Raw genomic sequence first — 15,770 nt, forward strand, 5'->3', positions numbered from 1 at the left:
GAGCGAGGCGAGACCAAGGGCCGGAAGTATCTGAACCCCATTTCCAATAAAATTTTTGGAGCAGGTATGGCTAGAATGCTCCTTAGAAGCAAGAATGACGAGACATCATCTATTTTACGTTGGTTGTGTTATCAGGAGGGAGCAATTGTTGGAGAAAAGCATCATGCTTGGGAAAATAACAGGGTCAGTGAAAAAGAGGAAGCCTCTCAACAAGATTGACAAAGTGGCTGCAACAGTGGGCTCAGACCTAACAGTTGTATAGATGGGGCAGGACAGGCAACACTTCTTTCTGTTATACATAGGGTCGCTAAGAGTCGGAACCCACTCATGGGCACCGACGGAGAAGTTTACTCGCACAGTAAACCTAACTTCCCAGAGCTTTGGTCTCATCTTTTGTGTGTGTGTGTGTGTGTGTGTGTGTGTGTGTGTGTGTGTGTGCTTTAAGTGAAAGTTTATAAATCAAGTCAGTCTCCCGTACAAAAATTTGTATATACCTTGCTATATACTCGTTTGCACTGGGTTTTTTTTTTTTTTTTATATACTCGTAGTTGATCTCCCCCTAGTGAAACAGCACACTCCTTCCCTCCACTCCCTATTTTCATGTCCATTCGGCCAGCTTCTGACCCCCTCTGCCCTCTCATCTCCCCTCCAGACAAGAGCTGCTCACATAGTCTCATGTGTCTACTTGATCCAAAATGCTCACTTCTCACCAGTATCATTTTCTATCCCATATTCCAGTCCAATCCCTGTCTGAAGAGTTGGCTTTGGGAATGGTTCCTGTCTTGGGCTAACAGAAGGTCTGGGGACCATGACCTCCGGGGTCCTTCTAGTCTCAGTCAGACCATTAAATCTGGTCTTTTTATGAGAATTTGAGGTCTGCATCCCACTGCTCTCCTGCACCTTCGGGGGTTCTCTGTTGTGTTCCCTGTCAGGCAGTCATAGGTTGTAGCCGGGCACCATCTAGTTCTTCTGGTCTCAGGCTGATGTAGTCTTTGGTTTATGTGGCCTTTCTGTCTCTTGGGCTCATAATTACCTTGTGTCTTTGGTATTCTTCATTCTCCTTTGATCCAGGTAGGTTGAGACCAATTGATGCATCTTAGATGGCTGCTTGCTAGCGTTTAAGACCCCAGCCTGTGTAAAGGCCCCAAAGAGGCCACTGGTGGATTTCATGAAACTGAACAAAGCCTAGATTGCTGGAGCAGAAAATAAGGTGAAGTCTGATGTGAACTGGTGCTGGGGAGGTGGGCAGGTGCCAAGACATTTGGCTATAGTAAAGATTTTGGGTTTTATCCTAAAAACAATGATAAACCATATTTTAAATAAGTTTTTTTTGTTTTGTTTTGTCATTTTGCATTTTGGATAGAGGACTCTAAACCTAGTATAGAGAGCAGATTGGAAGGAGAGGTGAACTATTGCAATATGAAGCTGTTGGCATAGTCCAGAAGAGTAAGGGAAGCTTGGACCAGGGGGAGGGCTATGGAGAAATGTATGCAGAGAGGAGAGGTTTGAAAGACAAACAATAAACACTTAGAAATGGATTAGATACAGGGCATGAAGGGCAGGAGGGGTCAAGGATGACTCCTGGGTTTCTGGCTTTGGCAGGTGGATGGATGGTGGTGCTACTGAGATAGAGAACACTGAACAAAGGCCAGGTTTGAGAGATGGTGGGCGAAGATCTTGAATGTGAGGTGCTTTTGAAATATCCCTGTAAAAACAAGTGTCAGCTGGATATACTGCATCAGAAACTCAGAAGATGAGGGCTGGAGGTTCACATCTGCGAGACATCTGGATATGAGTAGGAATGGAAGCTATGTGAGTGAGAACTCTTAGGGAAGACTAGCGTGTAGGGTGAGGGGAGGAGTGAGCTGAGGAGGGAGCTTTAAAGTTTGTTGGCCAACCAAGGGAGGGTGAGCTTGCAAAAGAAGCTCAGAAAGAGAGCTGGAGAGGTAGGCCAGAAGAGTGTCTTGGTAGTCAGGGGAGGAGTGTCTCAGGGGGAGGATTGTTGATAAGGAGGTAAGGGACAGAAGTACCTAATGCAGCTGAGAAGGAGGCAATGATATGGAAGACCCCAATGACCTCAGCCTGGGAAGTTTCAGTGAAGTGATGGAGGCAGAAGCCATATTACAGTGGGCTTCTTGGAGAAACGGCTGATTTCAGGCCTGGAGCAGGAAAGTACAAGATGAGTCTTTGTTGTGCCAGAAATAAATGTTTAAAGAATGATGGGTCCATATCAAAAGGACACAGTAGCCAGTTTGAAGAGGATCCCCCTGGCTAAATCTAGAATTCTTTTGGGATATAAAAATAAATATATTGTTAATCCCATTTAAAATTGTTAACCAATTAAAAAATAGGAATCCAAGAATCTTTAACATCAATCAATCAATCAATAAATGTGTGGGGGAGGGGGAGAGGAAATTCTTACTTACAATAGAATGCTAACTGATAAATGTAGAAGGAATGATAGTAATAGTCACCATCTGGTAACCATCACAATGGCAGACAATACAGGTAAACCTACTGCTGTCGAGTCGATTCCAGACTCACAGCCACTCTATAGACAGAGTAGAACTGCCCCATAGGGTTTCCAAGGTTGTAAATCTTTACAGAAGCAGACTGCCACATCTTTCTCCTGCAGAGCAGTTGGTGGGTTTGAACCACCGACCTTTCAGTTAGCAGCCAAGGGCTTTAACCACTGTGCCACCAGGGTTCTATATCAACGGAGGCTAAGGCTAGTGGGTGGAGGTCTGATGAAGAACAGCATACTGGCATAGTATCAAAATACCTACACCACAAAAATGCTAATCAAATACACAGGGAAAAATGGTAGAGACACTAACTTGACTAGGTGATCAAAGTTAGCATCACCAGTGTGGGATGAGGTGACATACTCTGAGAAGGGCATAGCATCACTTCTTTGGTATTCTTGCCCAGAATTCCTGACCTGATCTATAATGAGGTCATATGGGATGGAACCAGGCAGAGGGTCATCCTGCAGAACGAAAGACCTAAGCTCAGTAAGATTGTCAAGGACATGAGAATTCGAAAAAAGACCGGGTCGCTGCTCCAGACTGAAGAAACTGATGAGGTATGACAACCAAATGCAACATGTGGCACTGGATAGGATTCTGGACCAGAAAGGAAAAAGGGACATTGTTGGGATGGTTGACATCATTTGAATGGGATCGGATGGCAGTGTGGCACCAATGTTGGTATCCCGATTGGGAGGGTTGTATAGTGGCAGTGTGGGAGTGTCTTTGCTTTTGGGAGGTACACACTAGAGAATTTACAGGTGATAGGGTTTCATGTCAGAAAAAGATAAATTTAGTAAATTGTTAACAATTGGGGAATTTGGGTAAAGGGGATGTAGGAGTTCTTTTTATTGTTCTTGAAATTTTCCTATAGGTTTGAAACTATTCCAACAAAAAAAAAAAAGAAAAAATGCAAATCTAAAAGCAATTTTTTATTTACAGTATAAAGGTTACAAAGGTATATATGTATTTATATATATAATACCCTTAAGTTACAAATTTTCATTGTAATGTACAATGTTATATGTCGATTTGCAACTCAAAAGGAAGTGTTGTCTATGCATCTATATTTATAGAGTACACATAAAGCTTTTTTTAATTAAGAACAAAAATACCACCTTGTTTTACGCCATGTATTTTTGATTTGGTAGCCTGGTGACACCAGAAGATTTCAAACTTAAACCTTAAACAAGATTTTAAAAGAAGTCTTGTTTAAATAAAGGATTCTAAAAAGAAAAAACAATATCATATAATTTTAATTCTTTGTAGAAGTATTGTTCTTTCTAAGCCTTAATACTTAACAAAAATGAAAGTTGTATGGAACAGAATACTTATGAGTGGGTATGATCAGAATTTGCACAGATTAGCCAAAGTAGGCCTTCGTACGTAGTGGTTTGCCATGTTATTTGCTAGAAGACCTTGGATCTGGTACCAAAAGGGAAATAGATTCTTTGGGCATCAAGGTCTTATAATGCTGAACTCATCCAAGAGATTGTAAACATAACACTGGAGTACTATACTACAGGAAGAAAATCTGAAACTGGTTATTATAAGGGCAGATCTGCTACAAGATGAGAAGAATAGCCTCAAGATTGGTGATTATGCCAAACCTGAAACTCAGTTGAAATCACTTTTCCCCACATTCTGTAAATTCACAAAATAGAGGCGAAAAAACGTAGCTGATACCCATTCTAACAGGATAGAGATAAAACGAAAAATACTTCTTCCAACGTAGGAGGAACAGATCCTTACAATACTTATGTGCTGGTAATGATACTGTACAATCATTAGCACCTAATTGTCAAAGGGTATGTTTAAAGTAAGAACCACGAAACTGAAGGCATGACCTAATTTTTCTGCACAATTCCAGGACACTTAAAAACAAAGAGAGAGGAGCTCAATTGATCATGTTATATGTATATATCACTCCAGTCACAGGTAGCTCAGGTACTTCCTGGGCATGATTAGGGATGCTGCCTGAAAAGGTAACCCTAGTGATACATGGATGGCAAGCTGGATAGAAAGGGACTATTACTGTCTGAAAATTATGAAAAAATTCAATTAACCTTATTTTCTTTAGGTGTCCTTTTTAATGGATTTGAATGCCAGAGTGTTCTAGAATAACAGGGATTTTGCTAAGTTTTAAAAGATTTTCACTTTGCTCTATCATTAATGGAGACACATTCTATCTACTATGTGAAAGAACTTTCAGCATATGAAATGTTTAAAGGACACTAGTGTGGAAATGAATGGGTCAATTTATAAATAGGCGGTAGTTGAATATTTAGCTTTGCTGTTTAGTGAAGCATTTTGTAAAAAAGACTTTCCCATTGACCACTTTAGGCAATAGAGCTTAATTTTTGTTGTGATTTATCTTACTAACAATACTTTCCTTCCCAAACTAAAGTGCTCAGCATAGATAAAGCCTAATCATCCCTTTAAACATTTTCCAGTTTGCCAGGTCCAGAGAAAGAGAACTGCAGACATACTCTGGTAAAAATACAAAGTGGCTAATTATTTAATCACTGATTGATAAATGGATGACACGCCATTATTATGAAATAATGGATTATATGCAACTCGAGGGCAAGAACTTTCTTTTGGATCCTTCAGAGTTCCTGGTGCCGAACTGTATATTAATTAATTCTCATTAAATGAAAGAATACGTGAATTAATGCCATTAATTAGACTTGCAGTTTCAATATTTCTTCAAGTCCCCAAAGAACCTTTTGTCTATTCAAGAGACTTCTACTACTTTGGAAGAGGTGATAGATCAATCAGGTTCCAAGGGTATATATGTGACTTGGATTAAGAAGGGCTCAAAAACTAAAAAACTAAACTAAACTTCTGTCAATGACATGGTAAGATTACTGCAAAACTGAGAAAGGTACTTAGAGGACTCAGAAAACAGAAATCTACCAGGATACCTAGTGTTGCAATATAATGAAGTATTGTTTCTCTATCATAGCATTCTAGTTTTAACCAATCTATTTTGGGGCAATTCAAGGATTATGGTTCATATGGTAGATTTTGTTGCATACAATCAAATGTTCATTGGTGAGCAAGCACTCATCTGCGAAAGGTATATCTATGCACTGCATCAAATACAGATTCACTTTTAAAACTAGACTATGCTTCGGTTCAGTCATCCGAAGTGGAAAGGAAGAGGTGGCAAGCGATTAAGCTGAAGTTTATCAATTTTGAAACAGAAGAAAATAAAGTATCTTGTTAAAATATTCTTTTAATACATAACAACCATTCTTCCTGTTGGCAGCTTAGCTAGTGTCAAAAAGAGACAAGAAAACAGATGTATTCTATGTGCCTATTTATTGTACCTTACCTTAACTTGAAATTCTATCCTTTATTAGAACAGGCTTGTATCACTGACTTTTTTTTTTAGAGAAAGAATTTTAAAACAGCCACTTAAGCAGTCTATTACTAGTGTAAAATAAAGTTCACTTCAATCATTACACATAGGAATTCCTATATTGCTCAAAAATACATAATTCTGTTATACAGTATAACTATTTTAGAACTATCATCAAACATTTATTGTCTACATAGCCAGCACAATAAAGGATTAAAAAAAAAAAAAAAAAAGCAGACTGCTGCTGTCATTTTTTAAAGACAGTATGGGAAAAGTCAAAATAATTGTAGATTAGCACACAATTAAAATAGGGGCAGAGAGAACATGACAGAAGATGGCTGATTCTTCTGCTTTCATTTTCAGGAGGAAAAAAAAAAGCTACAATAACAATTCAAGTTTAATGGAAAGAGATCTCCAAACCCAAGGTCGAATATAATACCACCTGGCACATAATATGATACCTGATAAAAAAAAAAAAAAATGATACCTGATAGACATATGTAAAAAGAATGACTATGACTATAGTCAAAATCAACTTGAAGCCTAAGCAGGATCCCCAGTTTAAACGTCTCTTTTCCTCACATAGGTATGCAGCTCCTACCAGAGCAATTTGCTTTGGGACTAAATAGATCTGGCATTTTACTTCATTAAGGATCAAAAAAAGAAGACCTTTGGCTTTCTAACCAGCCATTTCAGTTGTGGCCTCAATCACTGATGGCAGCGACATGGAAATGTATGCTGGTTATTTGGATAGTTTAAATGTTATGTACAATCAACAGCTTATAACCAGTGAAATAACATAACTCAGCATAAGTGTCCAAGATAAGATACAAAAAAGCAGAGAAAGTGCTTAAGTCTACAGGTCTTCCCTGAAAGCGTTAAAAATATTTAACTCTTTAAGTAGGTAGGGCTTTTATGAGAATTTGCATAGCAGCTTACAAAGTAATTTGCATTAAAAAATATGGACATTCTTCCATGTTTTTGAGAACATACAAGTATAATCACATGCATATAAATTAAACAAGAAGACCTGGAAGTTCTCTCAGGATTTAAAAATCTATCATAACCTTTTCTCAAATGTGGTCACACTTCTTGTCAATCAAAACCATTTACAGTGAAACTTGTTTTTCTGGGAGAAACATAATCTTGTCCAGATTCCACACAGCTTAATTTTTTTTTTAAGAATAAATTTTGGCTTATCAGCTAAGTGCATTTAATCAGCTGGAAAAAGCTTTGTTACCATTCTGCTTAGGAGGATAAGTTAAGAAAACAAATAATCAGTAACAACTTTAGCCATTTGTTAGAGATTTTTTTCACTTATAAAAATATAGGAAATAAATAATTCAGCATCTCTTACCATGCAATAATTTTTAGCAACAAAGTTTGTGAAAGTACAGGTGATAGAAAACAGGCACTATCAGAGTTTACCTGGCCAAAGAAGTGCTAAACCATGGCTTTAAGATAGGTGAATGACATTGAAAGTATTATTTTTGATTGCCTGTACATGTACCAACGTTTAACCTGAAACTCTGTCTACTAGGTAGGTGAGTTTACAGTTACAACTATCTAATAAATACTGTATAAACATACATTAAAGTATTTCTTCATGTAAAATATTAGATGCTAGTTTCCAGGTAAGGTTTGATGACTTTTCAGGAAAGAACTTACCTTTTTCAGAAAAAGAAAAACTAAGCCTTTCCTTTTTAAACCTGTTGCATCGAGTCAATTCTGACACATATAGGACAGAGCAGAACTTCCCCATATGGTTTTCAAGTCTGTAATCTTTACGAGAGCAGGCTGCCACATCTTTCTCCCACAGAGGGCTGGTGGGTTCAAACCACCAACCTTTCGGGTAGCAGCCGAGAGCTTCACCCCTGGGCCACCAGGGCTCCTTTTTTTTTTTTTTGGAAACCCTGGTGGTGTAGTGGTTAAGAGCTACAGCTGCTAACCAAAAGGTTGGCAGTTGGAATCCACCAGACAGTCTTTGGAAATTCTATGTGGCAGCTCTACTCTGTCCTACAGGGTTGCTGTGAGTTGGAATCGACTCAACAGCAACAGGTTTGTTTTGTTTTTTTCCTTTTTAAGTTTTCCTTTCCTTTTCTTTTTATGGAGAAAAGTTTTAGCAAAAGAGGAGGAACAATTTTCACACACCAATTGGCTGCTTACAGGCATCTGTGTGGAATAAGGAGAAGATGTCTAGGCCCCAGATTTCGGTGGGCATAGGAAGTGGTCCATCTGAATGAAGGAACACTACTCTGCAATTTCTTTTCCACTCAACACACAAAAAGCCCATAACATCCTCAATAATTTTCATAATTCAAAATGAAAAACAAATTTAACGTTAGTTGGTTCTATAAAAGAGGTGGAATATAAAAAATGCCCATTTTTACTTATCATTTGAAAATAATTTGCCATATTTTGGCATCTAAATACAAAATACATATTTATCAAGGCTGTCACATTCATAAAAAGCACTTTGTTTATGGTTTGAAAATCTCACAAACACAACTTAATTGAAGAACAACCTGGTCATCCATGATTGGAAAGCTATTAATGTATGTAAAACAAGCAGCTTAAGGACTCTTGCTCTCGGGGCTGCTAGTGGACAAAGAAAACCTTCTCACATACTTTCGTTTCACATCAAGATTCAAAACATACTAAAAACCCTAAGACCCTTGGTGCTATACATGACAGTTTAAGCTTGAGCAAAAAGAGCAGAAATGCACACATGCCTTGTTTCTCCTGCCCACATTTAATCACAGCTTTCTTAATAGATCTTTTTCATATAACTAGTGAGCAGGGTTGCTCCAGAAGTTCCTCCCACAAATTTTGTCAGTGGCTTAGCCTTTCATAACAACACAGAAAACCTCAACCTAATGACTCTGCTGCTGACGTCTGTGACCGCATGGTTAAATTTCTCATGTTAATGATATTCTTGCTGCAAAGAGCGGCTAAACTCCCTTATCTGAAAGTATTATGTGTTGAAATCTTGCTTCCAGAAGTCCATAGTGGGACCTTCTAGGCTTGCTTTTCTTCCCTGATTTGCAAACTTATCTCATATGGAATCAAAATTAGGTTTATGAAAACATAAAAAGCTCTTGACAAACATATTCTAGTCTGGATTTTAATTTCTGCAATTTTAAATAAATCAGATAATTCATATGGGGGCCTTCTAAAGCTATATGGAGCTGAGCGAAGAAGAGACGTCTCTCCCCAACCTCTGCGTAGTGTTCCACTCGCTGGACATGGGGAAGGATGACTGATGTGCAGAGGGAAGACGCTGGGCTTCTCACAACTGCCTCTGGAGCTGGAACTGACTGGAACTCTCTGCTCAGGAGTCTGCATGTTCTCAGGCTCCATCTATTGTTCAGTCTGCGCTCAAACCACACAGCTCAAGTTTTGCAGAGTTGAGTTTTTTTTTTTTTCTTTTCTCCTATTTGAAATGCTACCCTCTTCCACCCTTCACAGTGTTCATATCCTCTTTCTGACACTCCTGATATATCTAGGAAATGAGAAGTACTCCTAGACCTTCCTTCAGAGAGCATAAAGAATATCCAAATTAGTTGAACTCTTCTTTGAGATTCAAGGATATTAATGTGCTAATCTTGAAGTTTTATATAGATATTACATTATTTTAAATGTTTTTCAGATATATACCTCATTCATAATTAGTAAAAAAACAAATGTGATTCTATAATACCTCAAAATCAACAATCTTAATTGCTACTATGTCCTAATGATGACATCTAATAATGCTTAATAAAACCCAGGTAGCTGTTCTATGGTCTCGTCACCTTGCACCCTGCAGGATAAGTTACTAAGCCAACACTGAGTCTTGAATTAGCAGCTGCTTGTCCATGCCACTCTGCTGCCACAAAGGGAGAGGACCAGGGACAAGATCCTGCATGGGTTCACACAGCCCAAAGCAACTCAACACGAATATGTCTGTGCTGAAAAGCTTACTTCACCCACAAAGTCTATAAACAAGCTGGCTCTTCAGGACTTGTCCTTCTTAAAGAGATTCGCCAACTAGAAAAGACAGTTAAGGAAACCTACCTCAAAGACTTAATTCCTCAAAACTAGGATAGATGATGTCCCTGGAATGGCAGTGATATCCAGTTATTCAAATAGTCGCTAATAAAAGCTCCACTAACCCTAACCAAAGGCACATCTGGTAAGCAATAAAAAATGGCTTAGGCTAAAATGAGAATTTTCTTTTAAAATAAGCCTTTTTTAATATTTCCTGGCTCCTACCTAAGATAAAATCAGAAGAGGCTAAAACGACCAAAACCTGTCTTGCAAAGCAGTGGTTCCCAACCTGCTTTTTAATTTGGTCACCACTAGATAGAGACTGGAAGGCAAGGCAAATAAAATTTTGCAAGTTATAAGTCCTAACATTAGCACTTCTGAGTGGCAAAGCTTGTGATAAGGTGGGAAGTGATGGCCGGAGTGGGATGTAGCAAGAGCCATGACAGATGGAAAAACACCCTGGTAATGTACACTCAAGCACGTCACAGAGTGAAAGGAGCAAGTAAGGATGGTAAATTCCAATAAAACATATAACCCATCTGAAATGAACAGGAAGCAACTAGCTACCGCAAACTATTACCTGGGAAGGAACAGCTGCCTTGAACAAGAGATCAAGGCTAAGCCCAAAACAAATCCTACAGGAAGAAGAAAAAGAAAACAACTCTTGGATATCTGATTATGTCCAAAAAGCAAAACAATGAGCCACCCTTCTTAACAGGGGAAATAAGCCTAATTACTTATAAACCACATTACGGTACTAAAACGTAAATGAACAGCTTCATTTTGGAGCTTCTTAGAGGTCCTAGAATTTCTGGTCAAGGTAGCTTGTGGAAGGTAGGCTCTTCTTTAAACACAGTTGTGGTTCAGCAGTGATTTGCAGGTCCTTGTCAAGGCACTGTGTTGGAGGAGAGAGCAAAGAGCTTTCACTTTTGTGCTTTTTTTTTTTTTTTTCCTCGATGTGGAAATACTTCTTGTGACATTCAAGGCTCTTTTCTGATTCTTTGCTGCTCACACAAGCAGTCCCATGCGAGTGACTTTGGCTGACAAGAAAGTGTGCAACACAAATACAATCGGCTTTGGACAAGAGTGCAGGTCCATGGTCTGCAGGGAAAGGACATTAATTATCACTACCATATACAGACAATTTAATAAACAAACTTATTTGGATATGGTGTTCTACTTTTTAAAAAGAGCTTGGATAAAGAATATGCCAAAGCTATGGAAACTCTCGGGAACTCAAAAGCCACAAATAAAAGTGTACTCTGAAGTAAGGTTATTCTACGTCATAATTAAACACTGGTGTAAAGTTTCACATCTACAGTTAAGATACAATTGTTGGTACACTGTGTACACCATGCGTGGCTGGAAGAACTAAAAAGTGGTGGATTTAAAATAAATACGAATATCCTATATGGAGACTATTAGTTGTAATTATATTTCCCAGATGGAACCACACTGAACTTAGCTGAAGCGTGACCATCTACGGGTGTGATTTTTGACACCCTTTATAGGTTTGTGGTGAGAATAATATCTCTTGAGGCTAGTTGTACCCTTCTAAGCACAGGACCCCAATCTGGACAGCTGCCACCAGATGAACAAGGAATCTGGGGTCAGGCTGCATGAGTCAACTGGTTAGCCAGCCTTTGGCACTGGTAACAGAGAACAGGAATAGGGCATAGTTTAGTTAACTGTGCTTTTAAAGGAATAGGGCACATAGTTTAGTTACTGGTGCTTTTAAAAGAAAGATACAACTTTATTAGAAGCCCAAATTATACAGCATTAATTTCATCACTAAATTTTGTATATATTAAATATAAAGCAAGGGTTAAAAATACGTAAATAGGTATAATCTAACACCTTGTTTGCTAAATGGCAACTGCTATTAAAAACCGGCTAATTTAATAGAAATGAGTTTAATAGAGAGAAGCATTTAACTGTCATTAATGCTTCTAGCCATGGCTTGGGTCAGGCCATGGTATTTTCAATTGCATCATATGCATGTGAAAGCTGGACAATGAATAAGGAAGACCGAAGAACTGATGCCTTTGAATTGCGGTGTTGGTGAAGAATATTGAATATACCATGGACTGCCAAAAGAATGAACAAATCTGTCTTAGAAGTACAACCACAATGCTCCCTAGAAGCAAGGATGGCCAGACTGCGTCTTACATACTTTGGACATGTTGTCAGGAGGGATCAGTCCCTGGAGAAGGACATCGCGCTTGGCAGAGTACAGGGTCAGCGGAAAAGAGGAAGACCCTCAATGAGGTGGATTGACACAGTGGCTGCAACAATAAGCTCAAGCATAACAATGATTGTAAAGATGGCTCAGGACCGGGCAGTGTTCTGTTCTGTTGTGCATGGGGTTGCTATGAGTCGAACCAACTCGACGAGACCTAACAACAACAACGCTTCTAGCTTTGAAAAGCCCTGGTCCATGGCCCGTCCATAGTCTCCTAACAAAAGGTTCATTTAAAATAAGGCTTCTAGCCACATTTTTTCCCATTTAGGCTGAACTATATTTTTTTATATACTAGCTCTTAGGTTTTTCTTATTTTTAAAATTCCAAGATTCTGTGTTTCCAAATTTACACCTACTGTGCCTATGTTAGTGGACATAAGATTTTACATATAAGACTTGAACTACTGACTTACTATTGATAAGGGAGAAAAGGCATAGTTGATACATAACTGACTACTCCTGAAGTATGTTTGGTTCATCTCTCTAGTCTCTCTAAGGGAATCATGACGTTCTGTTGATATTTTCTCTCACGGACAAGGAGGCCAAAAAAGATGGCTGATTTGTATATCTCTATCTTTTTTTCTGATCAGCAGATTTCTGTAACAACCCAATCACTCTATTACTCTTAATTCTTATCACAACAAACTGATGGTAATAGTAATAAGAAAAAGTAATAGATGGAATTTATTTAATAAAGTCTACTAGTTTTAGTATTTTATATCTTATTTTTGATAAAACTATGTTTCTTAAAGGGTCTACTTTTTATTTCTAACATTCAAACAAAACTGCTTTTTAAAAGCGAATGGTTTCTGAACACGGGAAATGAAGAAAAAAACAAAAACAAAAAAACACAAAACCAAACCCAATAGTATCTTGAAAACTGAAGAACAATTTCCTGTTTCCAAATGAAATGTCAGTCCTATAATTTTCTACACAAGAGGTAGGAAGTGATCAAAAAGAATGAGAATACATAAAGAATAAACATGTTTTTCAGAAACACTCTTACCAGCTCTCCCTCAGGACCACCAAAATCCAAATACAGATTTCTGATGCCATCATCAGCAGACATTTTCAGCCTTTCAAAAGGGTAGCGGTACAATAAGCTGCTAGAGCCTCCATTTTCCCTGGAGATAGTGAACCCATTTTCATAGTGGACTGTGAGTCTTACCTCTTGGCTATTTAAGGTGCAGCCTGTTGGAAATAAGCAAAAAACTTCATTAGGAAAGTTCCTACTTCAGTTATCAAGTGCAAAAGGATTCTTCTAACTGTAGCAGAGGGAAAGAATCCTTTCTAGAGAATCTGTGATGCCTAGCCTATGTAAACCAGTTGCTGTAGGGTTCATTCTGGCTCATGGCGACCTCATGTGTGTAAGAGCAAATATGTTGCCTCTTATATATCTTATTGTATGTCTTATTTTTTTTTCCCCCTAAATTTTGTTTATTTTGTTGTGGTTGTTGAGAATATATACAGCAAAACATACACCAATTCAACAGTTTCTACATGTACAATTTATAGTGACATTGATTACAGATAAGTATATTTCAAAGCAAGATTAGAGTCTCTGAATAGATGCCATTGCTGTTTTCCCAGAAAATGACCCCTGGTGTCATAGTCAGACAGAACACTGGGCTAGATGGACCACAGCCCCAATTTCCCATGGGCTCTTTTTTGTCCATTTGGCTATGCATATCAAAAAAGATAAAGTTTTGATTAGAAAATGATATTAGCAATTGCTTCAGGTAAAAAAAAAAAAAAATGCTTTTCTAAGGAAAAATAGATGGGTACCTGCTTTTCAAACTTTTCAGCCTAAGAACTTCTAATAGTAGAAGCCAGTGAATACCTGTCCCAGGGCATGGAGAGCTGGAGCTAGTACAGACCCACAGTTATCACAAACTTGGGTTTTATCTTTAAAATTCATGATGGTTTTGCAGTTTACTCTAGAATTTCTTGACCTATAAAGAAATGTTATGTGAAAAAATAATTCTAGAAGAAATAAAACTGACTTTATTTACATTCCTAGAATTGTGCAGCCATTCTCACCCTCCTTTCCTGAGTTACTTCTCCCTCATTAACATAAACTCACTGCCCCTAAGCTTCCTATCTAATCTTTTGAGTTGTCAACAGCCTCATTTTTATAGATTTAGGATTTGAGGTTCAGAGAATTTAGGATGCGCAAAGTCACCTAATTAATATGTGGCATTCAAGCCTGTGTCTCCTGACTCCACAGCTCATGCTCTTTCCACACTGTTCCAGGCTGTCTCCTGAAGGGCCTGTTCATTACTTAGGTACTTAATTAAGTGCTCATAATGATCCTGAGGCTCCTATGTAGAAGGGGACATATTTTTTTCAGACCATGGGGCTATTATTGAGTATAATCACATATATTAAAGATACCTTTCTAGTAAGCTCCCTACTAGTAAAACATTTAATAAAGCCAGGAGGAAACAAAGGCTCATTAACTAATAATAAACCAATCAGTGTTACATCAAGGTGAGCAATGGTAAATACAACCTGTTACCTACTCTGTCTCTTTATAAAAAAGAGACTAATAGTGGTTACCAGTATATCATGGAGAAGCATTTGGGGACAAAGACCCTAATGACAAAGAAATTTTATGCTGTAAATCTGGTCCCTGCTGCTTTGGGGCCAGTCACTTGTAGAGGGGCTCTGGAGGCCTCCAGTGTTTCCAGCAAGATCCTGGCCTGTCCCTCAAACTGCTCCAGCACTGTTTGTCACCCAGGGCTCCTCCAGGTCTCAGGCCTTTCAGAACAACCTAGAAAAGAATAGACCTCACAGGTTTGACCTGGCCTAGGCTGCCCAGGACTGTCCTGGAGAAAGGCTGGGCAGCATTCCTAGTGACTGCACATATGAAAAGCCAGTCCATCAAGCGTAATCAAGAGGCTAATCACACCCAGGGTTACAAAGAACATGATGTTGTGTTCCTTTATTATAGCTGTTTGATCAAAGGTAGGAAGTAGGTCTTCCTTATTTTAATTTCTCTCATTACAAAGCACAGTGCTTTGTAGAAAATAAACACTCAGCAAATATTTGTTGATTTAATGAATTAAGAAAGGCTGATATATACTGTAAATGTCCTCCAGGAGTTTAGTCATAAGAATGAGTCATCTAGAGGGGGGAAATGCAGGACCTTAACTAAGGCACTGGCTTTAAGTCAGAAGCACCTAAATTCAAGGCCCAGCCACACTAGCTCCAATTCCATCATCTTGAAAATGGAGATAATGCCTGTCTTAGAGGGCTGTTTGTGAAGGTTAGATGATACATGTATCTTACCTATGCTTCAAAACAAACCTGACTTTCTGTTGATTTGATTTTTTTTTAGAGGGCTGTTTGTGAAGGTTAGATGATACATGTATCTTACTTATGCTTCAAAACAAACCTGACTTTCTGTTGATTTGTACCTAATGTTGTTTCTGCTTCTGTCTTTTCCTACCTTGGGAGCAGAGGGTATGCCTACCCTATTTATCCCTTTTATGGTTGAATTAGTTTATGTTTGGAATTTTTTGGTGATGTATGCTGAATCATTGACTGTTGGTAATTTTTTCTTAGGTATGATGGATTTTTACAAATATTATGTGGGACACCGT

At 38.3% G+C, this 15,770-nt stretch overlaps 1 protein-coding gene across 3 annotated transcripts in view; it reads right to left on the reverse strand.

Moving 5' to 3' along the window:
- Positions 1–516: 516 nt before the first annotated feature.
- SNTB2 (syntrophin beta 2) overlaps positions 517–15,770 on the reverse strand; it is a 119,138-nt gene continuing 103,884 nt past the window's right edge. The window contains exons 6-7 of one of the 3 annotated variants that reach the window (XM_064273854.1): positions 13,172–13,356; positions 517–10,819 (exon numbers count right to left, since the gene is read on the reverse strand). In XM_064273854.1, coding sequence (XP_064129924.1) covers positions 10,727–10,819; positions 13,172–13,356 — 278 coding nt within the window. In that variant the 3' untranslated portion in view covers positions 517–10,726. The other 2 variants (XM_064273853.1, XM_064273852.1) reach the window with 2 other exon arrangements.

This window comes from Loxodonta africana, chromosome 21, assembly GCF_030014295.1.
Source record: "Loxodonta africana isolate mLoxAfr1 chromosome 21, mLoxAfr1.hap2, whole genome shotgun sequence".
NCBI lineage: Eukaryota > Metazoa > Chordata > Mammalia > Proboscidea > Elephantidae > Loxodonta > Loxodonta africana.